Genomic DNA, 24,456 nt, shown 5'->3' on the forward strand with positions numbered 1-24,456 from the left:
ATGAACGATGGTTATGGTAATATGTATTTGTAATTTCCAGATGACAGATAGCCTCTTGCTACAGAAAGGAAAGGAAATGAAACATTGCTAAATTATGAAAAACACAGTAGATGTATAAATTGATATTGGGGAGACTGAGGTTCAAATAAGATTGTTTCCCTCTCTCGAAAAGCAGAAATGAGAATATGTATTTTCTTTTTGATGGATTTGTAAAGCTGTGCATTTGCGTAGTTCTCTTTATAAATCTGTCATCGTGAAAGTATACGCACATGCATGAAGCTGATTTCCACTCACATTTTTAACCATGTGGTCATTTGCCTATCAGTACACCACAACTAAGCAGACAAAACAGCAGTAGAGAAGCACACATTTAAGCAAATATGACACTGACACACTCAGAGAAGAAGAGAAAATAGAATCTGTTTTATTTGGTGGTTTCAGTTCACGAATCGCAATCAAAGCAAACAAACTGCCAAATAAATATAGATAAATAGATATGGTCAACTGAGGTTGTTGTAAAGTGCTTTATAAATAAGATTGGATTGGAGATATCAGAAGCTATCGACTGCAACTCGACAGCAAAGGACCCTGCGAAAAAGAAAAGGAAAAAAAGTCTGATTACAAGTTCATCAGTTCATTAAAGGAGAAAACAACAGAGCTACATGTCGAGGACCTGCTGCTCGTGATTTTTCTGCAACAGTTGAACTAGGGGTCTGTTTATATTAAACAGGTTTAGGAATCCTAAAAGAGCTCATAAGTCTATGTTGAACCAGGAAAAACAACAATGTTTATGGACACTTTTTTTTTTTTTTTTTTTTAGAAATAAAGGTCTTCCACATCCATCTTGGCCAAATTTTATGGGAAAAAATCCACGACCATTCTGATCAAGCTTTGTGAAAAGTATGAATTATGTGAAATTCTGTTGCTGTGTAATATTGTTCAAAACGTTTCCGTGCATGGTCTAAAGCAGTGTTTCTCAATTCTGGTCCTTAGGACCCACTGCCCTGCATGTTTTCTGATTCAAATGAATGGCTCCTTATCAGGCCACTGCAGAGCTTGATGACGAGTTGATCATTTGAATCAGGTGTGCTGGAGGAGGGAAACATCGAAAACATGCAGGGCAGTGGGCACCGAGGACCGGAATTGAGAAACACTGGTCTAAAGGATGTGTGAGGCGTGCACATTCTCACAGTCTGTCTTTATAAAGACCCGTTTGTGTGTAGAAAACGGTTGTTGTTTTTTTTTTGTGTGAAGGTCTTGTTTTTTTCATCTTGATCCTCTCGGTAAATGTGATGCATGTAAAGTGCGGATAGAAAAAACAAAGTAATGATTGGCAGTGAATTTAGAATCTGTACGTAGTGGAATCATGTCTGTTCATAAGTGTGGCCGAAGGATGGCCTCTCATTGGGTTTTCATTCGTATCGCTTGTTGAGAGATTTGACGTTTTTCCTCATGGTGCCAAGGGAGCAATACAGTGCAGGCAGAAGCTGGTTAGCATGACCGCTTAGCATTTTTACAGTATCTCACTTGTTCTAGCTAATATCTGCAGTCTGTAAATTATAATATATCGAATATATTACAACAATATATACAGCACAGACTGTAGCAGGCAACAACTTTTATGTAATCTGAAGTATAGCAAGTATTCCAGAGCCAAACTGCTCACGCACAACCGGGGCTACATATTAACTGTTGCCTGCTCTCAGGGCAACTAAACTCTGCCTTTGCAGTTCCAGGTGTAAATATGCTACTTTGTGCTGAGTTGATCAAATGTTTGTTTCCATACTGTGAGATTTACAGTCTCAAACACGCCAGCACAAGCTGCAGGCTTAGTTTAGGTTTAGGTTGTCCTTCTAACCCTGCAATTTGACTCGGTTTGTCGGCGAGTCAATGAAACAAAACAGAAGCAAGTTTAAAAAAAAGCAACATGTGTTTTGTTTTATGTGTAAATTATCATTGAAATTGAAATACTTGTTTGTTTTTCTTCTAACCATGTTTTCCATTTTCGACCAACAAGTTTGGTTTCATTAAACCTAATTTTGTTTGTGGTAATTGGATCATGAAATATATTTCTACGTTCACTTCTACAGATATGTCATTAGTCTTGTTTAGTCATTTTTGCTTTCTTTGGGCTCTTTGTATGAGCTGTTAAATCAATATGATATGAGTACCTTTGGTACATATTCTGTCCTTTTGAGCTGTTTGTAGTGACGTCCTGAGCTTTTAGATGAAACACTGGTGCTCTGTCTCATCTGCTGCCACAGCAACAGGAGACGAGTCATCCACTTCATGTAGCCTCACCTGCACCTCTCTACCCTTTTTTATCTGCAACACAACCTGGCCACCTCTGGATGTCAGCGACCAGTCCACTACGTTCTTTAGGTCGCAGTGAGCAAATCGCACACATGCCAGAGGTACTTTGTCTATGGTGCACAGCACTGAGAACTAGATGCTGCTTGAATGACACAGGGAAACCATAGCAAAGCCTGCCTGCCACGAGGTTGCAACCCATATTGGCCACATAAGCGGAGACGTTGCACCCTTTAAAGATGCCTGCCACACGAAGCGCATTAGGCATCTCGCATTGTGGAGATGGGGGATTTGGTCAGATTGCAAAGTTTCTTTAAACCATCAAACATGCTTGGCTGCAGTTAATAACTTAGTTTTTCATCAACACACAGTAATGTATCAGGAAAGGAGAAATCATTTCTTTCTGGGCACTGGTTTGCAGAATGAATGGTTATCTAATCTGAACGCATCACACCAGTTTTAAAATCTTTACACTGGCTGCCAGTCAGTCACAGAATAGATTTTAAAAGCCTGCTGATAGTTTACAAATCCCAGAACGGTTTAGGCCCAAAATACATCTGTGATATGTTCAGAGAATATAAACCCAGCAGAGCTCTTAGATCCAAGGACTCAGGTCAGCTGGTCCAGTCCAGAGTCCAGACTAAACATGGAGAAGCAGCATTTAGCTGTTATGCTGCAAACAAGTGGAACAAACTGCCAGTGGAGATTAAACTTTCACCAAATGTAGACATTTTTAAATCCAGGTTAAAGACATTTATTTTCTCATGTGTCTATGCATGATATCTGCACGATATCTTTTAATTTATCTGGACTGTTGCTTGTTTTTAAATTCATTTAAATGATTTTATTTGTTTCTCTTTATATTATTTTATGTATTTTTAATGCTTCTTCCACTCCCTGCTGCAATGCTTTATTTTATATAAAGCACTTTGAATTGTTTTGTACATAAAATATGCTATACAAATAAATTTGATTTGATAATTAAAAAATTAGATGCGTTGATACAGTGTTACATTATTTCTGTCATTATTAGTTGGGGATTGAATTAAAGACCAGAGTCACTGCGGTGGAGCTCACAAGCCTTTTTAGACTCATCTCTTCAGGTCTAACAGTGTCTCTTTTTTTTTTCCTCCCTTTTTGTAGTTCTCACCGCTGCTGTCACACAAGCTTCATTACAGTCGATGCTCCACAAGATCCTCACTGCTGGACCATCAGCCTTCAATATCACTACTATCCTCTCTCAGGCTGCCCAACTCTCCAACCAATGTAATGAAGCTGTGTAGAAGTATTTCAATGGCACTGCTGTGTGTTTATGTAGGCGGTTTTGCTGTACTTGAGTAAAAAAGGTTGCGCTTTTCGCTTAGATTTTTGTTTGTTTCTCCAGCAGCTCAGCAATCGAATCAGTCACCAATGTCTTTAACATCAGACGCCTCATCGCCAAGATCTTATGTCTCTCCAAGGATCAGCACACCGCAGACTAATGCTGGTCCTTTAAAGTCCCTGCTCAGCACGCAGCCCGTCATCTCACAGCCAAAAGTAAGACACAACGTGCACTGTGCTCAACAAGCATATAGCTGTAGATTATAGAGCAGCCAGCTGGGGGAATGTTGAGAGATTCCCCTCTAAGATCCTTATTCCCTTCAGGGGCGAGTAAAAATCAGCACAATCTGTACAAATATCAAATCATTGTTGGTATTTGAAACTGAGACTTTAATTTAGCTTCGTCATATGTGAGAATCCTGTTGAATCTGTCAAACAGGCAACATCTGTAACAAGGAGAAAGTCATGGCTTTGCAAAAAGGTGAATGAGATTCAACTGACTGGCCATACAGATATTTCACTGCAAATCACAAGTTAAATGTGCATACTAAGATGTAACAATAGATTTGCATGCTGTATTGTGAGGCCTTATGGAGCTTTGAGTCTCCTGTCATATCAACCACATGGTTTGAATGTAAGAAAGGGTACAAACAGGGAAGCATTCATGATGTCACTGATTTGAATAAATAAATCCTAACGATTGTTAATGAGATGGACAGAAAGTGCTTTTTTTGTGTTGATGCAGCGTCACTAATTTGTGTTTCAGGTGAGTACACCGTCAATGAAACAGTCATCTCATTCCCAGCCCACATCCCAGCAATCCCTCTCAAGCGATAAACTGCACAGTCACGATGCCACCACGGCCTCCCCACGCACCCTCCAACGCCAAGGGTCAGTATAAGCTCACAATGAGTTTTGTTGTACAATTCAGTCAAACCGCTGCAGTGAAATAATGGGCGGATGACTGTTAAAAATCCTGATGGAATGCACCAGTTGTTGGTGCTAAAGCCTGGTGTTTTTTTTTTTTTTATTGCTTCTGCCCATTCACATCACCTCCTGAATTGAGTTTTCAAACACACACATCTATTGTGTGATGCTGTTGCGCCATCTGCTGGCCGCTAATGGAAAAGCGAGTCGCTCCTTCATTGAGTTGACCATCTTTTTGTAGCCATTCATTGTGTGTGTGCCATTCAGATGTTCATTACTGCATCTGTAGGTTTAAGCGTCATTCACAAAAGTGTCAGTTATTTCTTTTTATATAACGGTAACAAATATGCTTTAATGCATTCATTAGAAGTCAGTTGGCAAACAGCAAGTCACGGTTTCCCTTTCAGAGAGGTTGGAGGTGTGCAGCCTGTTGCATCTGTTGATCTGACGCATCACTGTGGCTGCCACTACTTTGTCCACTTGGAACCTCTAAAGTTCCAGATTAACTTGTTGTTCCTTTGCCACATATCAAACACATCAAAGTGCCAAAGACCGTAGCTTTGTAGACGTGTTTTTGATGAATGACAACCAGGTGGTAAATGGTTTTAGGTTGTACAAAGTGATTTACTCTGTTTCTCAGTTCTCCCATGTGCACACAGACTTGATACAGTGCTTTATTTTCTGAGCATCGTGTGAGATACATGCAACATTTTTTAAATTCCACACAATGATGACCATATCGGGGACAATGTGAACTCTGGCCTCTTGGCCAAAGACGCCAAACGGCCAATATTCTGGAGGAGGACAACCACTCTACCTACCAGGGTTGACTTTCCAAACTGATACGGATCCCCAGGAAAATACTCGATAGCATTTTTGATACCGTGGGGGAATAAAGGACAAATTAAGAGGCTTGTAGTGTTTTTACTGAGCAGAATAATTTTCTCCTCCAGCAATGTTCCAGTTATTTGATGGACGTCACCTACAGTGAGCTTCACACATGTTGTGTCCTCTGTCAGAGTCGGCTATTCTTAAACACCTTAAATGTAGGAAATGGCAGCTCCCCCTTTTACAACGTGAAAGATTATACTGAATTTGTGTTGTTATTTCAGTCTCGTGCAGACTGATTTTCTGATTTGTGCCTTTTAAATTTCTCCAGCAAACCTGCTTTATTTACCCAGGATGGACATAGCATTTGGCTTATTCCCGGTTCCCCTAACATCCACCATCACTGAATCTCCCCTCATCAGTTATCTGGGTATTTCTGCAGATGGCAGGAGTTGGAAAGGAAGTCACACAGAGTTCAGCAGCTCCTGTGCTGCTCCTCACCTTCTCAGACACAACCCTTCAGTCTCACAAACTGAGTCGGACAACAGTCCAGGCAGTTGTGGAGGCACTCGTGTATGGAATTTGGAAAAATGAACCCTTGGGTGAAAGTAGGGCTGGGCGATATGGACCAAAAGTCATATCTCGATATATTTAGGTTGAATATCGATATACGATATATATCCCAATATTTTTTTCCGCAAAGTGAGAGCTGTGATATGAAATGCTCAGACAAAGTCAAAGCCAAATACGAGTAGTTTTATTGAAAACTCACTATAAAATGTAAACATAAACACTGTATAACAAAGCTCCGTAAGGTGCACATTTAAATAAAAAAAAGATCTTAAATAAAATTAGCCTATAAAATAAAATAGGTAAATCTTTTTCTGAGGGCAGCATTTATATATATATAAAGAGATAACAAAATAAAGTGCTCAGTTTAAGAAAAACGTTTTTAAACATCAGCTTGAGATTACCCGTTTCTTTTTGTTAACTTAATAGCTTCTCTGAACAGTCTCAACCAGTTGCCAAGCTGTTTTCATCTCCCAGTCTTGCATGAAGTGAACTGTCACGCTCATATAAGCTTTGCACGTCCTGCTTGACCACATGTCGCTGGTCAACGCAAAATGGGGGACGTTAGCGAGCCGGTCCGCAACGTTCTGTCTGACTTCACTATACATTTGCGGCAGTGCTTCTCGTGCAAAATAGTTGCGACTGGGAAGCTCGTATCTCGGGCCCAGCTTTTTAATTAGCTATTTGAACCCGACCTGTTCCTCTGTTGCAACAGGGGACCGTGTCTTTGGCAATGTGAAAGGACACTTGTCGCTTTTCTTCTCATAAGGCACACAGCGGGAAAATGAAGCTTGCAGTGAGCTTTGTTTTGGGGCTGGAGCTTTGTCAGGTTGGGGACGGCTTGTGCCTGTGGCTGCTGCAGCGCGCAGTTTCACACACTCTTCATATTGCACTTTGTGCTACGTTTTTAAGTGATAAAAAAAGATTCGTAGTGCTTCCAGCACTGGCTGCAATGTGCTTATGGCACTCCCTACATATAGCTTGGTTTTGTTGCTCGTCTGACAATTTGTATCCGAACCATCTCCAAATGATTGAGCCACTGCTTTTTCTTTTACCAACCAAGGGGCTCTCCTCCGTACGCTCCGCAGGTGTTGTTGCCTTCTCCATGTTTGTTTAAGAGTGTCGGAGTGTCCCTCCCCCTCCCCCCTCTGTGCATGAAAAAGGAGGGGTGGAGCCGGAGCGAGGGAAGCAGTGCAGAGAGCTCTGATCAACGGCTTGCCTGAAGCAAGTATTACAGCGCAAATTTGAACTATATCGATATATGCGATATGGTCTAATTCCATATCTTATTTAAAAATCTATCGAAATATCTTAAATATCGATATATCGCCCAGCCCTAGGTGAAAGAAGTGAGCAAAGCGGGAGGGGATCCCGTGACAGTGGGCTGCTTACTGAACAGATGCAGGTAGATGATCAGTGCAGCCTAAATTGTCCCCAACTAGTGTTGTCATGAAGAGACAGGCTCTCCAGTCTCTAACTCACGTAGACACTATGAGACTATAGAGACTTTGGCTGTGTGCCACACCACATACTACATACTTGCAAACTGCATACTTCAATTCTGCATACTCATCGATCAGACAGTATGCAGAGCGTTTACCCACAATACATCTCGCTCCTGCCCGAGCCGAAATCAGCCGGCCTGAAGCTGATTTCTCTTAAGCTCTAAACTCTGTAAACTTTAGCAACATTTGAAACATTTTCAGGCGAGAAAGTAGTCCTTTAGATCCCCAACGTGTTGAAAATATGACAAAATACCGGCTATTTACAATTTTGTTCCCACGAATTCGGCGCTACTAAAGCTAGCCGCAGTGAGCAACGCACTTCCTGTTTTTTTTCACAAAATAAAATACCCGTTGCCTTTTATCATAGGGAAAGCCATTACGATACAATTGCTGCTTTTGTTTTGAAAACAGGAAGGGAACCTACCCTCGTTATAGCTAGCTTGAAACTGCCGTTTTGACAGGAAATGATGATCGGTGACATCACGTTACGTTGCATCTCTGGTAGTATGAGTAGTAACCTCATGATGCATACCCAACATTTCAGCGAATCTAGTATGCATCCGGGAACTTCTCATTACTCAAACTCGCTTACTAACTCAAAAAGTTAGTATGAGTAGTGGGAGTAGTAGGAGAAGTATGCGGTTTCGAACACAGCCATAGATTCTTGCTCCATCCTGAAACAACAAAAACAATGTTAGGTTATTTTATTTTAACATCAAGTAGTGATCAGTTGTTGGTGAGGGGAGGGGTTGTACGTCTGTCTGTCTACACTGGAGATGCGTGAAGTTGTCAACTGCATATCAATATGGTTAGAAATGAATATCTACATACCAATATTTTATTTTCTTTTTTGACTACCCCACTACTCTCAGCACTTAGTCACAGCTGCCTGTAGCTCAGTGGCGTGCTTCCCACCAAAGGCTTGTTACTTAAGTTTCCCTGACCTTTCTTAAATTCAGCAGTCAGCGGAGTCCCTCCCCTGGTCCCAACCATGTCGCCTCCAGCAGCAGCAGCAGCAGCAGCAGCAACGCCCCCAGCTCTGCCTCCGCTCCTCCGACGGCCTCGGCAGCCCGGCCCTCCTGCTCCTTCACCCCCACGCTCGCCGCACACTTCAATGAGAACCTTATCAAACACGTGCAGGGATGGCCCGCTGAACACGCAGAGAAACAGGTCAGTACTCGCCAAATAGATTTCCTCGCAACAGCTGGTTACTCGTTGCAGCATGGTCTGAATGGAGGTTTTGTTTGAAATCTCTCAAAGGCGTCAAGACTGCGTGAAGAGGCTCACACCATGGGCAGTATCTGCATGTCTGAGAACTGCACCGAGCTAAAAAATCTGCGGTCTTTGGTCAGAGTCTGTGAAATACAAGCAACGCTGCGCGAGCAGAGGTACGAACACCCTTTTATTCCCAGAGTTGCCCCGTTGTGCGTTTCAGACTTCCTTGCCAGTAATTCTTGTTTTCTTTCTTGTTTTCTTTCTTTCAGGATATTGTTTTTGAGACAGCAAATCAAAGAACTTGAAAAGTTGAAGAATCAGAATTCCTTCATGGTTTGAAAACTTAAGGTTGGGGTGGGAAAGAGGTGGCAGGGGGACCCATTGCACATAGTTGGAATCTGGGAAGAGAGCAGTTGTTCAGTTCCTCTTGTACCCGGTCCTAACAAATACACACACACACACAGGTTGAAGTCAGGTTGGCTTTGGATCGGTGGACTGGGGGCACTCAAGAGGGAGACATGAGGAGCTGTTGGTTTAGGAGGGGTAGGGGTGCATTTACAACACTCTGTTTTGTAAACACTCACGGTGGGGAAGAAAATGTAGATTTCTTGTAGATGTTATTATCTATGTTGTAAATATGTTTTGTAGATTGAAGCCATGGAAAGCCATGCCTATCAAAGCTTTTGACATCCAGATTAATCAATGCCTCGGCGGCTACAGTCATTGGCTAGCCTGTCCTTCATGTTAACTCATCTGCAGACTTAAAGCTTAATTTGTCAATTCATAGATCATTGAACCATTGCGTCCGTGTGTTCATGTGACCTGCATGTAACCGGAGGAGGATGTGTGAAGCTGTTTATTTACACACAACCCCCATAATGCGGAACACACTGGTGTCAGTGTAGTTTGTGCTTCTTTTCAGATCTTGGTAAACTGATCATCTTGTCTAGATTCTCTTCCCTCCACCCTCTCAAAGTGAACTGTAACATGTGCACAGGCTTGGCAAACACCCCCCTCTGTGCAGATCTGTCATAACTGCTCACAATGGTTCAGTGATCTCTTTGCTGGTGGCCCTGCATTACCCATTCTGGAGGTGGGTGGGGGGGGGGCACAGTGCCTGGTGGTTGGTGGAGTGAGTGTTAATAAAATTATGAAGAACATGGGGTGTGATGGCTTGCTGCTTTGGACCATTCCCACTACCCCCCCCCCTGGCCTGAGCCCGGCCCTGAGAGACCCCACCCTCTGTGGGCTTTTTTGTTGGTCTTCCCTTCTTCTTCCTCTTTTTCCCTCCTTGACTTTTCAAGCTGAGGCGGTACCTTTGTTTCATTCCTTTGTACAAACACTAAAAGTAACTGGAGTGTTAAGAGAGAGCCACGGTATAAAAAGGTTTTATTTATTAGAGACAAAACGGTCATTGTCAGTGCCGATCGACACATTTTCATCGGTATAGGAGCGGTGGTAAAGCTACAGCAGGTCGGGTGTACGCGGAGCACCTCCTTAGTCTGCGCAGGGCTAGAAGGGGTCAAAGTTCAAATGTGAAATGTATGTATTGTAATAAACATGTTAAACTAAAGCGAGCACTGGTTATTTTATTGGAGTGTTAGAGATTTGGTTTATATGCTAGTGCCTTGTTGAAAGTCTTAACCTGCACTCACCTGCAGGCCCCACGTTTCTTTGATTCCGTCTGAACTTCAACAAGCACGTCACCCACGGTCGCTGGAGCACATCCCATCCCTCGCCCTCATTTGTTGTTTCCCACTGTTGAACAGCAGGGTCATCAGCAGCAAAAGCCTGTTTACCGCCCCCCCCCACAAAAAAATTCATTCTATCTATTGAACTGAACTTCACGACACATTCAGTAAAGTGACCACGTCATTGCTTTGTATATTGGTTCCTGAAGTATATTGACAAATGAAATAAAATATGCCTCTCCAGGGCACTGTTTTTCTTGCATTTTTGATTGTGCCTTGAAGCTCTCGTGTCCTGTCTTGTGAAACTCGTTTTGGGGGGGGGGGTAGTAATGATTAAAAAAATAAGTCCAGGTTGTTAACTGAACAGACTCTAACAAAAAGTTAGGGATATTCAGCTTTCGGGTGAAATCTCAGGATGAACCTAAAATGCATTCTAACCTTTACAGGTGAACTTAATGTGACATGTCCAACTGTTCAATGTGTCAGTACTTTTTGCACAAGTTGCTGTTCTCTAACGAGGAGCTTAATGGCAAAATTCACAACAGGTGTTTGATCCATGAATTGACCGATAAATTTCCTGGTTCAGTTAGAATTGAACCAGTTCAACATTTTGACATCATGGCCCCAAGACGACAGCTCACAATTGATCAACAGTACCTCATCATTGTGAGGCTTCATTCAGGATGTTCTCAGACGGATGTGGCCACTTTGATCCCGTAGTTTTTCTATGGGATCAGCTGAGTCGCCGTGTAGAGGCTCGTAATTCTGTACCCCAGAACCTCAATGACCTGAGGGGCCACCCTTCGTGCCTCAGCAGACAATAAGTCGACGTGTGAACAGCATCAGAAGTCCTTGTCAAGCTGTAATTGATGCTCAAGGGCACATGACAAGTTATTGAGACATTGACATTTTTTGTTGTTGTGGTGTACCCACATCTGTTGCTGGCTTTTGTTTCAATAAATTGTTTAAAATGAGGAAATCACCAGTGCGTGCTTCTACTTTCATGATATAATATCACTGTAGCATGAACTTTTTATATTTTCCATCAATTTCATCCGAAAGCCAAAAATATCGATAACTTTTTGTGAGTAGTGTAGAATAGATTATGGCAAACCGTACCACTGATATCTCTCCCAGTTACTTTTCAATTCATTCATGTGCAGCTCTGTGTACTTTAGAGTGAAGTTGTTCCGTACACCGACCCCTGCTGGTCCTTCATATTTACTGCACAGCGTCCTCTGACATCGGGTCAAAGATGTTTTCCTTCTTTTTCTACATTTTCAAAGGTATGGGTGCGACAGTTTTGGGACTCCTCTCACATAAAATGTTGTCATCACTGGGCAGACTACGAATGATTCAATACTAATTTGATAACTTGCTGTTCAGAGTGCATGTACACTGACACTTGACTCGCTAGAAAAGCTTGGATTGGAAGGCTGACAAAAGAGAAGTTGGAATGTTCGCCATGTTCTTCAGCAGTTTGTGTGTTTACTTCTGGATTTGGATACCTTGTGTTGGTAACTGGCACACACAGAAAAAGTGTTTCAGTCCGACCGGTTTTGTTTTGAATGATTTAATAACCCCATTCATTGTTGAGCATCATATCCTGTAATCATAACCATTAGCATCTCAGATTACAGATGGGTTGTACCATAGCCCGACGGTGATGAAACAATTACGCATCCCCTCGTTTCTTCAAGTTGAATTGGCTGTAAAAAAAGGGCTGTCTGAGTCGGAGGATGCTGATGGACGATCACGTACAACATACAGGAGCAAACCTTTGCACAAATCGCCAAATTCAATTATATCAATGACAAAAGGGTTTGGAAAAAATCAAAAGATGCAGTTGCTAAAGGGACGTATCAAAGTGGGAGCCCAAAGCAACTGTTTTCTGAGAGGATTCGATGCGGCAGAGTCCAGATGTTACTCCAACGTGAGTTATTAACACGTCTATTCCTTGTGATGCAGTGAGCATTTCAGCCTGAAAAATCACACACATCCTGCAGTTGTTCTCACCCTTCTCATGAATTATACTTGTGGTGTCATTACATCAAAGGGAAAAGCATCACGAGCGGACACTGATGAAAAGCACACGCGCCCCAGATCGCCAAAGACGATGGTGTATTACTGATTATTTGGTACTTTAAGAAATGTTGATTAAAAGTTGATAGACCCGGTAAATGTTCTTCTCCAACCATTTTTTAAAGACGGGGGACTTGCCTATAACCGAGGACGAAATAAGGAAGGCAATTTCTTCAATGGAAGATGGAAAGTCCCCAGGTTATGATGGGCTCCCAGTGGAATATCATAAAACCTTTGCAGATATTCTCATACCACTTTTACAGAGGGTGTATCAAGAGATATTTGATAAGGGTCGTGTAGCTCCAACTTTTAATGAAGCGGTAATCTCACTAATTCCCAAAACAGGTAAAGACGCAGCAGATCCCTCCAATTTCAGACCCATCAGCCTGCTCCATGTTGATTGTAAGATTCTTACTAAAATCTTTTACAAATCGTTTACAATTGGTTTTACCAAGCATCATTCATTCCAGTCAGGTTGGTTTCATGAAAAATAGTACTTCAACTGATAATGTTAGACTCTTGCTACACCTAATGTGGCTGAGTGAAACAAGCATGCTAATGATGCCTTGATCTGAATCGGGTGTGTTGAAGCAAGGCAACACCTAAAACCTACAGGATAGCAGCCCTCGAGGACCGACTTTGGACATCCCTGCCCTAGACGCAGAAAAGGCCTTTGATAGGGTGGAGTGGCAATTTCTGTTCTCCACAAAATCTCATTTTGGTTTCAACTCCCACTTCATTAAATGGATAAAAATGCTGTATAAAGAACACAAGGCGGCAGTGATGACCAATGGAATAATCTCGGGGAACTAGACAGGGATGTTCATTGAGCCCATTGCTGTTTATCATCTTTTTAGAGATTTTAGCAGTGTCTGTTAGAGCACACCCTGGAATAAGAGGTGTAAGGGAAGGAGACAATGAACAGAAATTACTATTATATGCTGACGACATGTTGGCAGTAATATCTGAACCTCTGACTTCGCTGCCACATCTGATGGACACCATCCAGTCTTTTTCAAAATTTTCAGGCTACTCCATCAACTGGAGCAAATTTTGAGGCAATGCCTCTCTCCAATTCGTGTATTTCATCTATGGTGGAGAAGTTTAATTTTAGATGGGTACGACAGGGAACGAAGTAGCTTGGCATCAAACTTCATGAGGATATAGATGACATAGTGGCACTAAACTTTAACCCTTTACTTCAAAAGATGAAAATAAACCTTGATAAGTGGGGAAAACTAAAATTGACATTGTGGGGAAAAATCAATGTTATAAGAATGATAATTGCCCCACAATTCAGTTATGTGGCAATGATGTTACCAATTAATATACCATACCATCTTTATACAACTGGATGATATTATAAAATGTTTCCTATGGGTTGGGAAAAGACCACGAATTAAATTGAGAAAGTTATGTGCACATAAAGAGAAAGGAGGGCTGGGCCTGCCAGATCTTAGATTGCATTATTTAGCTTTTGAAATGGCTAAAATAGCAAGATACTGGCAGGCTGCAGAGGATGAAACAGCTTGGATGAAGGTAGAAAAGGAGATATGCTCGCCTTTCCAACCTATGGAAGTGTTATCACAAAGAAGGTCTAACGTTACAAATCCAATACCTCTACATTCAAGGGATGTCTGGAGTAAAGTACATCAAATGTTTAAACTTACACATACTCCACACAGATATTCATCATTGTGGGAGAATCCTGATGTATGCATTGGGAAGAAACCAGTGTATTGGAAACAGTGGCACGTCAGAGGTTTAAGCACCATTAATGATCTATTTGAAGATGGAGTGTTTTTGCCATATGATAAGCTGTTTCAGAAATTTGATTTGGTGGGAAAAGATAAGTTTTGGAATTTTTTGCAAATGAGGAGTTGCATTACCTCGAAGCCATACAATATTACTGATGATATGATTATATAATGATTATATGAAACATCCACTTAGAAAACGAAGCCTCACAATTTTATAAAATGGCTATTTCCTCTCTCGCAACTGACTATGACCAGTTAAAGATGATCTGGCAGAGGGACCTTGGTGGAGAGATTGATTGTGATAGATGGGCAGTAATTGTGGCTGATTGTGGTAATTATAGAATAGAATGGAAATAGAATAGAAAAATACTTTATTCATCCCCCAATGGGGGAAATTCAAATTAGTCAAGTAGCTCAAAAAATTATTATTAATATTTACAATGATTGTATATTAACAACAACAATAATAATACCAAGTCTAATAAAAATACTACTACTAACTAATAATAAATGACTAAATAAATTTAATATATATATATATATATATATATATATATATATATATGAAATATGTGTATAAAAATATGTGAGAGAGGCAAGGGGTAAACTTACACAATATAATGTATTACATGAATACTATTACACACCATCCAGATGGTACAGGATGAAACTATCGGGTGATGACTTGTGTTGGAAATGTAAGGAGGAAATTGGTACCTTTGTTCATTGTATGTGGGAATGTGTCTTGATTAGACCTTTCTGGACTCAGATTCTAAATATGGGGAGTAACTGGCTTGGAGCAGAGATTCCCCTAAGTCCAGAGCTCTGTCTACTGGGGGACAAGTCTCAATTACCCAATATAACCAAATGTCATTTCTCTGTAATCTCAGTGAGTACAACAACAGCTTGTGGAGTCATCTTAAGACATTGGAAGGCATAGAATGGGTGTGTTCAATGACTGAAACTGCATCCCATGAATGTATGCTTAGTAGATTGAGTGGTGATAGGGATGAGGGGGTGACCCCCTGGGGCAGGTTTTGGAACTATGACCCCACTAGGACTCTGGTTTTCTTTATTTTGTTGTGCTTTCCCCAAGTGGGATCCTGTAATACTGTATGCCTCGGCAGTCAGATATCATTATGTACGCACCTTGTCTTTGTATCAGCTCCCTATTTTTGAGACAAATATGTGCGAAGTCGGTTATTAGAATCAATTCTTACTCATATACTACTTGTTCCTGTATAAAGAAACGTGTTTAATTTGCCATGTACCAAGCCTAGGAAAAGTTCAATAAAAACTTGAATTAAAAAAAAAAAAAGACTGGGGACTTATTTCAGTAAAGCATGTCCTCATTGTTCCATAGTGGGCCGCAGCGGGGTGAGAAGTTATGCTTGTAGATCATGGTCATGGTAAAAATGAAAAGAAAATAATAAGGTTATGTAAGCTCTTGATCCAAATGCAGTGTATTTTACACAAATACCAGTTTCACCTTCCAGTTGAAAGCATCCCTGAGGTGAAGACTGCACGCAGTGGGAAATCCTTTTAAGTTTTAAACTAAACTTAAAACATGGCAATGACGGTGATCCCGAACTGCTTAATCAGCCTCAGCAGGCTGTACTTTAAGAAACGCTTCTTTGTTCATCACTTCCAGAGGAGCTACGGCGTGTCTGAAGCGCTCTCGTAGGGCTTCCTGTCATATATGAAAGGAAAATAAAAACTGCATTGAATCCTGCTTACTCAAGCACGAGGCCGTGAAAGTGTAAACGGCATCAGAGAAGCTGAGGTTTATGAGCAAGCACAGGTTCTCTACGGTGCTTCTCCGTGAAAATGAGAGGAAACAGTGCGGCTGAATTTGCTCCTAAATAAAGATGAAGGAGGATACAATTAGTTTCCTCTCTCAGTGTAATCCTGATAAAGGAAAACTCCCTGATTGCTTTAGAAATGCAGAGCCTTTAACCCAATCTGGAACATCAAAGCAGCTGTAGGCGCTGCATATGTACACAGAAGTCGCTCAGATGCACTGAATATTTGCTCCATTAAGTTGACGAGAGAATCACGGAGGCTGGAGTCAGCCTGCCTGTCTCCTGGCTTCTTCACTGACATTGATATGGCTCACATCAAAGGGAGGAAGAGGAAGCACAAGAGGAGGACTGGGGGGGGGGGCTGTCTGCCCTGCTTGGCAGCTTTCAGGGACTCTCGGGTTTAGATCGTCAAAGTTCTCCCTCCTGCCATCTCAGCAGCAACCGAGCAGTCGTTGCCACAGCCGCAGGGGGTCCTTTGTTAAGCAAAGTCTGTCTCGTCTGTAACAGGTCACACCTACCAGTGTCTCCTAATGTGTGAAAGCAGACGCAACATGGAGGGTGTGATCAGGCCCCAAGAAAGGGCAACTCGTCAAGTATGTCGCACGAGCCCCCACCCCACCGTGCTGAAGCTTGTTCTCTCAGCAGGAAAAGACACACTTGGTGTTCTTACAGGAGGCTCTTAAGATGCGTTTCCCTTGGAAAAAGTTCACCTCACACATAAAGTTTGCATACGACAAGGGTCTCCTTACTTAGCTCGCGAAATCCGAGACAATGATCCCAAAAACAATGTTCAACATACACAAATCTTTATCAAATAAGTGCCAACCAGGAACAACATCGAAACGGAGATATCCCCGATGTTACCAAAGGGAGTTATGAGAGTTAACTATGCCTTTGCCTGGAGACAGATTCAACGTGTGCTCCAAGCGTCCCGTGGTAGATGTGGGTGAAATGTGGCTGTTTAGCCACTTGAGATTTGTTAGATCGATTCTTTCAAATGGCAGCTCAAGAACAAGACGGAGGAATCTCAAGTTAAATAAAGTGTTCATTGGTAGTCACATGTCAAAGCATATCAGCGCTGGGCTCAGTGGAACAGAGCTCCCGCAGGAAATCCGTCAGACTGAGCCTCGATTTCCGGGTATCATTTGCATTTATAGCCTCATAGGTTGGACTTACACTCGACCGAGTATGATTGGACATGAGTAGGTTCAACATGCTTCGTCATATTCTCTGGATCAGCCAAACAATGTGTGTGTGTGTGTGTGTGTGAATCTGCCCTTGCTTTCCCAGGCTTTCCCAATTGTTTTGTCTTCCCATTCCTGCATGGAAAAGTACAGAGTACAGAGACTATTTCACTTATAATGTCTAAGAACAAAGCCAATTTTAACACCAGACAGAGGGTCTAACAGCAGAGGCAAACAAATTTCAATTCAGAAAATTATAAAAAATGAGAAAAATGTAAAATGAATGTGAAGCACAATCCAAACCAGCAGGTAAGTTTGTTCTTTTAATGCTCTCTGCGGCTTTGATCCCACTGAGCAGCTCCTACACTTTGGAAACCCCCTTTACTCTCTGGCTCAGCTGAATCTCCTTCATACCAAAATATCAGGTCAAAAGCCACAGAACATTTTGATGGAATAAGGGAGGTGGGGGGTGTCATTGTAAGCTTTGACCACTAGATGGTACTATTTAGCTATCAACACATACGTGTTTTAAGCGGTCGCTGCGCTTCTCACAGTCCATTAAGAGAAATGATAAAAGTGAAAATGACAATGTAAACATGTGGTGTCTGACGCAGACGAGTTGATCGTTTAATGCTAAGATGAGCACGGTGGAGCTCTCAGACAGTGACGCGCAGTATCGGGACAACCAGAAACTATCACAACAGCTGCTTTCCAAAAGGCCTGACAATGAGGTGATCCAGCATTTTGAACCACAGTCTGTCTCCCTTCGCCCATTTCCCAAACGCCCCTGCGTAGGTAAAGCGAAGGAACACCAGCCGTGGACTGGCGCCTCTGTGGAATTGCACATAATTGTGGTAATTGCAGTGTAGTCTCCTGCACTCCCTGAGGCAGGATCCTCATCCTGTTGTCTTAGGGCTATAATAAAGTCCTACTTATGTTTCATTTCTCAGGCATGGAGCTCTGCTCTGGGCTTGCAGACCGGACCTTCCCCCCATGACCTCCAATCCCAGCCAGGGGATGCACCTATGTTTTGCATTGCCGGCCCAGCGCGTGCGTTTGCGTGTGTCGCCTCGGTGGCGCCATGGGCGTCTTTGGATAGCTAATTTCTTCTGAGAGGCTGTCCGCTCCTCCTCGCAGCAGCAGCAGTCTGGTAGCCTGGAGGCAGGCGTCAGCGGCACGGCGTCACCTTGGCTGCCAGAACTTCCCCTGCAGGTAGCTGCTGCTGCTGCTGGGCAAACGGACCCGAAGTCATGTCGCAGTTACGTAAACAAGCCGTTCATTTAATTCAAACATGGAGAGGCGTCAGCGCCCTGGGATGGATTGTCTTTGGAGATTTTATAAAAAAAAATGTTTTTCTTCACGTTTAGTATATAAACATGTTTATTGGCTATATGTAAATAAAGCGGTAAAATCTGTCTGAACACACGGTAAAATACTACCAATCACGTTCACAAGGTTATATGTCCAACTTCTACAGCATCGTTGTCAGGCAACGCTGTAAGAGAAAAGTGTATGTTGGTTGTTAACCTGCTGAAGCGTCCGGACCTGAAACGACATCTGGATCATGGCATTATGGAAACGAGGAACTCTCTGAGTTATGGGACTGGCTTGATCAAGACAGGAAGCGGCGACCAAAAAAAAAAGACTGGAATTTCGATCATTTGGATTGGGTTTTGACGGAGAAATAAAAGTTTTAAATTCGTCAGTAGTCAGCGATTACGTTCCGACACAATGATGTGCGTAATAACTGAAACGTTTAGAGAAAAGAGCTTCATCTTATATTTTCAAATAGAACTGCCCATATACACATATTAGGAATAAGTCATGTAAATATACATATATATAAATATATATGTATATTTATTCCACTTTCGGGTGTTTTTAAATTCTCCACCCTCATACAGTAACAGACGATAGACAACGCTGACTCGTCTTATTTTGAAAGAAACTACCGGATGTTTGAACAAATCTACCAACTTCTCCCTTGGTGGCCATCCAATCAGATAAGAGTAGGCGTAGCTCTGCTGGAACTCGGTTATTTCATCTGTTAAATCGTGCCTGTCCAAAGTTTGTGTGCAGTTTTGGACTCTGTGAAGTTGCTCGGCTTTTTTTTCCCCGCTGTTCCCCCTCAGGAATACAAACGGATGCTACAGCGCGACCGCCCGCATAGAGGTAGAGGAGGACCGTCGGCGATAACTTAAAATCATATTCAGCTATTTTTTTCAAGGAGTATATTCGTACGCCCCTCTTTTTTTCTTCCTCTTCTTCTTCTTTTGGGCCTGAAGAACACTGTTTTGCGTGCCTCGGTAATGTCGGACCGTCTTCTAAAACACGTCTGCTGACTTCTCCGTCTCCATGCGGGAGAGGAGGCTCTTCGGAGAAATATCCCCGTCAGCCGTGCGAGCTGTCGTGTTTCAGAGCAGGAATGCCTCGTTTTTCATCGTAGCTCCATGAAAACCTTTTTCTCTCGCGATTCTCTGGTCGGCGCTCTCCGCTGCTCATGCTACTGGATATAAGACCTTTTCTCGTGCCGTCATTTGGTGTAAATGGATCGCCAGTCAAGTTTCATTTCCATCTGGCTACAACTGGAACTGTGTGCCATGGCCGTTCTTCTGACTAAAGGTACGTTTAGACTTTGCTCCGCTGACGGGACATATTTATTAGCTTCTCTGAAGTGGAGGGGTGGTGAGGGAGAAAAAAAAACAGTGTTTGGAAGTGACAAAACAAACTCGAGCCGGGAACTGCTCGAGACCTTCGAGTCTCGGGAGTCGCGCGCTGGTGTTTTAGCGGACATCACCTCGAGACATGGACGTTGCATCGAGGTGTAAAAGCGGATTTGGTTCGTTTAATTAGTTTGAACTATACAGGACGGCTGTGATATCTTTTCCAGTCCCAAAGCAAATAATTACAAAATTAACAAACGACAAAAATAACCCTCCGAGAAAGATTTAGTCAGCTGTGTTTTTCTTTATCAGTATATGTCATATCAATATGCTGCTTGAAGCATATTTCTCATTTATTGTTATTTCTCTACAATGACGCGTGCATTACAGCTCTTGGATACCAACCTTTAAAAAAACAAACAAAAAAAAAAACGTGTTTTGAAGCTAACATTCGTCCCAGACTGAGCAGGGCTATAAAGCCTCGGTGCTCGGCCCTGTGTCGTCCTCACCCCCTCCCCCTCTCCAGCCCTCTAGCCCACAAAGGGGCCTCTCCTTTCTAATGAAATATTCTCCAAATGACCTGCCTGAGCCCTGCTGCTCCAATCATTCACAGGGAAAACACTGATCTGATGAATGCGGCCCTGCACTGCAATTTGGCACATTCACATAGAAACTACTACGATTTTTTTTTTAACAAGCTCTAACTGCAGGAACACTAACCCAGCTCCTGAGTGTAACTCGTGGGATCGCAAAGAAAGACTCGGAGTTGTTGGTTTCTTTAGTTTTTAAGTAGTTTTGCCACTTGACCCCACAGAAATCTGACAGTATCTTTTTAACTGTGTAGATAAACATTCAGATCGGTTGTCCTGTAAATTGGTCACAGTGGCCTCACAGGAAAAGAAGACCATTATAAGTTGGCTAAAGCTCCTAAGATGTGTCCTACACAGACATGTTAGAAAAAACAAGAAGAGACTGTTGAGGAAGTAATGAGTGGGAAGCAGGCTGTTGTAATGATAAGATTGCTGGAAGCTCTTTAGATGGGACCTCAGAGCGTCCTGCTACCCCCTCCCACCACACCCCTGTCCTCGGCAGCCCTGACCACAAGTAAGGCTTTGCATGCAAGCTGGGGCAGAGAAGATTCTGCACGGCGCCCCCACCCCTCTTGTTACGTGTTTCTATTTGGGTTGAAAGAAATTGACATTGGCAAACGACCACTAATTATAAGCTTCAGAGTTCCCGTACTACAATGCAGACAAAAAGAAGCGTTTCCTCCAGAGCTCTGATGCAGTAGTTGGTGCAGAAAAACCGGAATATCGGATGATGTCTTAGAAGGCACTGTTCCTTCTCGAGCTGGGTCATACCATTATTCTGATACAGGTGACCCAGTGAAACCCCATATTAATGCTTGATGGTCTGTACACCCCTGTCAGACTTATTGTTAGCAATGTAAAGGCTAAATTCTGTTTTTTCTAAAGCGGTAGCAACACTTCTGAGGACTTGTAATGTTAACGTGTTTTCTAACGGAGCCTTTTCCCCCCTTTTTCTCCAGGAGAAATAAGGTGTTACTGTGACGCGCCGCACTGCGTGGCCACTGGATACATGTGCAAGTCCGAACTGAACGCCTGCTTCACCAAGGTCCTGGACCCACACAATGCAAACTCTCCCCTCACCCACGGCTGTTTAGACCCCATCGCCAATGCTGCAGACATCTGCGGCAGCAGCAGCCAAAGGGCGGCAGACGTCCTGACTGGGGCCTTTACACTGGAGTGCTGCCATGATGACATGTGCAACTACAGAGGCCTGCATGACCTGGCGCACACGAGGGACTCAACAGGTACTTTCTTTTCTCTAAAAATGATTTGGGATTGGATTTCTATAGATTTTCCACAGATTTTTTTGCCAGACTTTTAAAAAAAAAAAAATTGGAATCTCTGGAGGAATTTTGATTCGTCCTCAGCAAACACTCAATGTTTTCCTCTTTCCCGTCATGGCCTATGGACGTATAGGAAACCCTTTGCCTCCTCTTGTGCTTTTTATGTTTTACAGCCAAACAGGCTTTCAATTTGACTCTTAATTGGCTCCAGCTTTGCGGCAGCCAGGGAGGAGCTAGTTTACCTTTTAAGCACTTGGGAAGATATCAGAAATATTCTTTTCGTATAGTACGTGTGTACCATTTCATTTCCACCCCGAGTAAGAATGTGCCACATAGAACGAATGCCGTGCTCATTGGCTGAAAATACTTTTTTTTTTTTTTTCTGGGAAAGGTCAGTAGAAAGACGGTGGAGGAGCAGCTCTTCTGAGGGTTTTTTCTGTTGTGACCCTAAGCAGAGCAGACTCCAGTTAATTAGCTCAAATTAATATCCGGCTCTTAGTTGGGGCAAGCTGACAGTTATTTTTGCCTCTGCTTGCCTCTTACCTTCTCTCTCGTTTGTTGTATTTCCCTCTCTGCGGTTCCTTTGCTGGCATGGGATTAATTAGCTTCTCACGAAAAAGCAAACGGCGGTTTTTGTGTGAAAAGACAATCGTTTGGTTTCTCATCGGGCACATTAATGTGTATATAGCTGCATTGAGGAAACTGGCATGCATTAACTGGATTTTGTGATCATTTTGTGCGTTTGTGTAGACGGCCGTTACCAGCCCGAGAGCAACAACAGGAATTTGGTGACCCGGGTTCAGGAGCTGGCGTCAGCCAAGGAGGTGTGGTTCAGGGCAGCTGTGATCGCCGTGCCCATCGCTGGCGGCCTCATTCTGGTGCTGCTCATCATGCTGGCGTTGCGAATGCTGCGCAGTGAAAACAAGCGGCTGCAGGACCAGCGACAACAGATGCTGTCGCGGCTCCACTACAGCTTCCATGGCCACCACACCAAGAAAGGACACCTGGCCAAGCTGGACCTGGAGTGCATGGTGCCTGTAACGGGCCACGAGAATTGCTGTCTGACCTGCGACAAGATGAGGCAGGCCGACCTGGGCGGCGACAAGATCCTGTCTCTGGTGCACTGGGGGATGTACAGTGGCCACGGCAAGCTGGAGTTTGTATGACTTCCTGTGGGAATTACGTGACTGTCATCTCTCCACAAACAGCCTCTTGACTGTTGGCTTTAGCTTTTCTTTTTTTCTCTTCAGAAAGTCTTTCTTCATTTTTCATCCATTTGACTGTTGGTTTGTGTTTTTATTCTTATTTTTCTAACCGGTGGTGAAACGATACGAGACTGATCTCATGCCGTGTGGTTTTTGCTGGAGGAGCACTTTACTTGAAAATGAAAGGCTGATCTGTGTTGTATTTAACTTGAGGGGGCAGGAGGTGGAACGGGAGCTCCTGTGGATCCTAAACTAAAGTGCTGAAGGATTCCGAATTTGACTTATTTGCACATTTGTGAAAAACAAAAGTTAACATTACTTAAAGTTTTACACTGACCAGGGTACAAAAAAAAAAAGGACTCGTCTGAGGAGTGAAAAATCCAGTGTTTTAACTGTATGTGTGCGCACTCCTCTGTGTACTTTTCATGATTCAAGCTTATTGTAAAAATTCTAAATATATCTATATATTTTTGTCTGGTAAAACTGACACGCGTGTGTGTTTGTTTCTCTCTCTGCGTGTGTGTGTGTGAGTGAGTACATCTGAGTGAATGTATTCAACCCGGGTGAACACATTCACACAAATATATTTATACCGGTGAGTGTATTCCATTCAGTTGTGTTCAGGAAGATCATCATCTCTCTGCTATCAGACTAAAAGCTTGATTGTGAAAGACAAAAAAACTTCCATTAAAAGTGATTTTTTTTTTTTTTCCTTCCCTTTTTTCTAAATTTATCTGAGGATTAATTTTTTTACCTGTATAATTTACTTGCTGCAGGCGCACACAGTGTGGGTGTGTTTGTGTGAGAGTGTACCAGACTGGCCTCGGGGACCTGACAATATGGCTTTGTGTTACAGTAGAGCTGCTACGTCTACCCTCGTCTAGGGCTGTCACGATAAATTGGCCAAGAAATTATTGCGATAATCGATAATATTGAATTTCGCGACTTTCAAACAATTTAATACACCCTTTTAAATATCAAATGTGATTTTATTAAAATAACAATGAAGAATTTCTTTCGGATACAGCGGATACAGATGTCCTGTTTGTGGTGGATTTATTTGGCGGTGGTTCTATAAAGATACAAATAACAATCAGGATGGAAACACCATACATAATGTACATAACAATATAACTCCGAAATATAAAGAACCGTAATCATCAATCATATACAATATAAGACTTATATATTGTTAACAATCACCTCACACAAGGATCACAGTAACACAGTGTGAGTTAGCTTATTAGCTGAACGGCAGCATGGATTAGCATTAGCTGTATTCACAGGTAAACAATACATTAACACAACGTAGCATTCAAATTAGACAGTGAAACCTTATAAACTCACCTTCTGGCATTTACACACAATAAACCCAGGATGTACAGGCGAATGTTAGGTGAAAACAGTAAAGGGAAAATTACAAGCTGTTCACTGCTGCATCGGGAGGAGAAACGAAACTTACAGCGACATCGTCTCACATACAGGTGCGGTACATTCAGGAACGTCGGAACGTATATAGTG

General features: G+C 42.5%; 2 protein-coding genes across 6 annotated transcripts in view; both read left to right on the top strand.

The window, feature by feature from the left end:
* The window catches only part of waca (WW domain containing adaptor with coiled-coil a), a 31,944-nt gene extending 21,696 nt beyond the window's left edge, over nucleotides 1-10,248 (top strand). For 2 of the 5 annotated variants that reach the window (XM_075451995.1, XM_075451998.1), the window contains exons 8-13: nucleotides 3,454-3,576; nucleotides 3,695-3,846; nucleotides 4,397-4,521; nucleotides 8,420-8,630; nucleotides 8,721-8,848; nucleotides 8,945-10,248. In XM_075451995.1, the coding sequence (XP_075308110.1) occupies nucleotides 3,454-3,576; nucleotides 3,695-3,846; nucleotides 4,397-4,521; nucleotides 8,420-8,630; nucleotides 8,721-8,848; nucleotides 8,945-9,014 (809 nt within the window). In that variant the 3' untranslated portion in view covers nucleotides 9,015-10,248. The remainder of the gene's footprint in view (nucleotides 1-3,453; nucleotides 3,577-3,694; nucleotides 3,847-4,396; nucleotides 4,522-8,419; nucleotides 8,631-8,720; nucleotides 8,849-8,944) is intronic. The other 3 variants (XM_075451996.1, XM_075451999.1, XM_075451997.1) reach the window with 2 other exon arrangements.
* An 8,903-nt stretch (nucleotides 10,249-19,151) lies between these two features.
* Nucleotides 19,152-23,643, top strand: bambia (BMP and activin membrane-bound inhibitor (Xenopus laevis) homolog a). The gene is made up of 3 exons (XM_075452719.1): nucleotides 19,152-19,816; nucleotides 21,407-21,691; nucleotides 22,481-23,643. The coding sequence occupies exons 1-3, from the start codon at nucleotides 19,741-19,743 to the stop codon at nucleotides 22,894-22,896; spliced, it is 777 nt and encodes a 258-aa protein (XP_075308834.1). The 5' UTR covers nucleotides 19,152-19,740; the 3' UTR covers nucleotides 22,897-23,643.
* Nucleotides 23,644-24,456: the final 813 nt, after the last annotated feature.

The sequence above is a fragment of the Odontesthes bonariensis genome, chromosome 20 (assembly GCF_027942865.1).
Source record: "Odontesthes bonariensis isolate fOdoBon6 chromosome 20, fOdoBon6.hap1, whole genome shotgun sequence".
Lineage (NCBI taxonomy): Eukaryota > Metazoa > Chordata > Actinopteri > Atheriniformes > Atherinopsidae > Odontesthes > Odontesthes bonariensis.

What these genes read in the sequence shown, in the direction of transcription:
- bambia (XM_075452719.1), top strand. Translation starts at nt 19,741, where the DNA reads ATGGATCGCCAGTCAAGTTTCATTTCCATCTGGCTACAACTGGAACTG. An exon ending in GGCCGTTCTTCTGACTAAAG is followed by an intron (nt 19,817 to 21,406) that starts GTACGTTTAGAC and finishes CTTTTTCTCCAG; the next exon opens with GAGAAATAAGGTGTTACTGT. An exon ending in GCACACGAGGGACTCAACAG is followed by an intron (nt 21,692 to 22,480) that starts GTACTTTCTTTT and finishes GCGTTTGTGTAG; the next exon opens with ACGGCCGTTACCAGCCCGAG.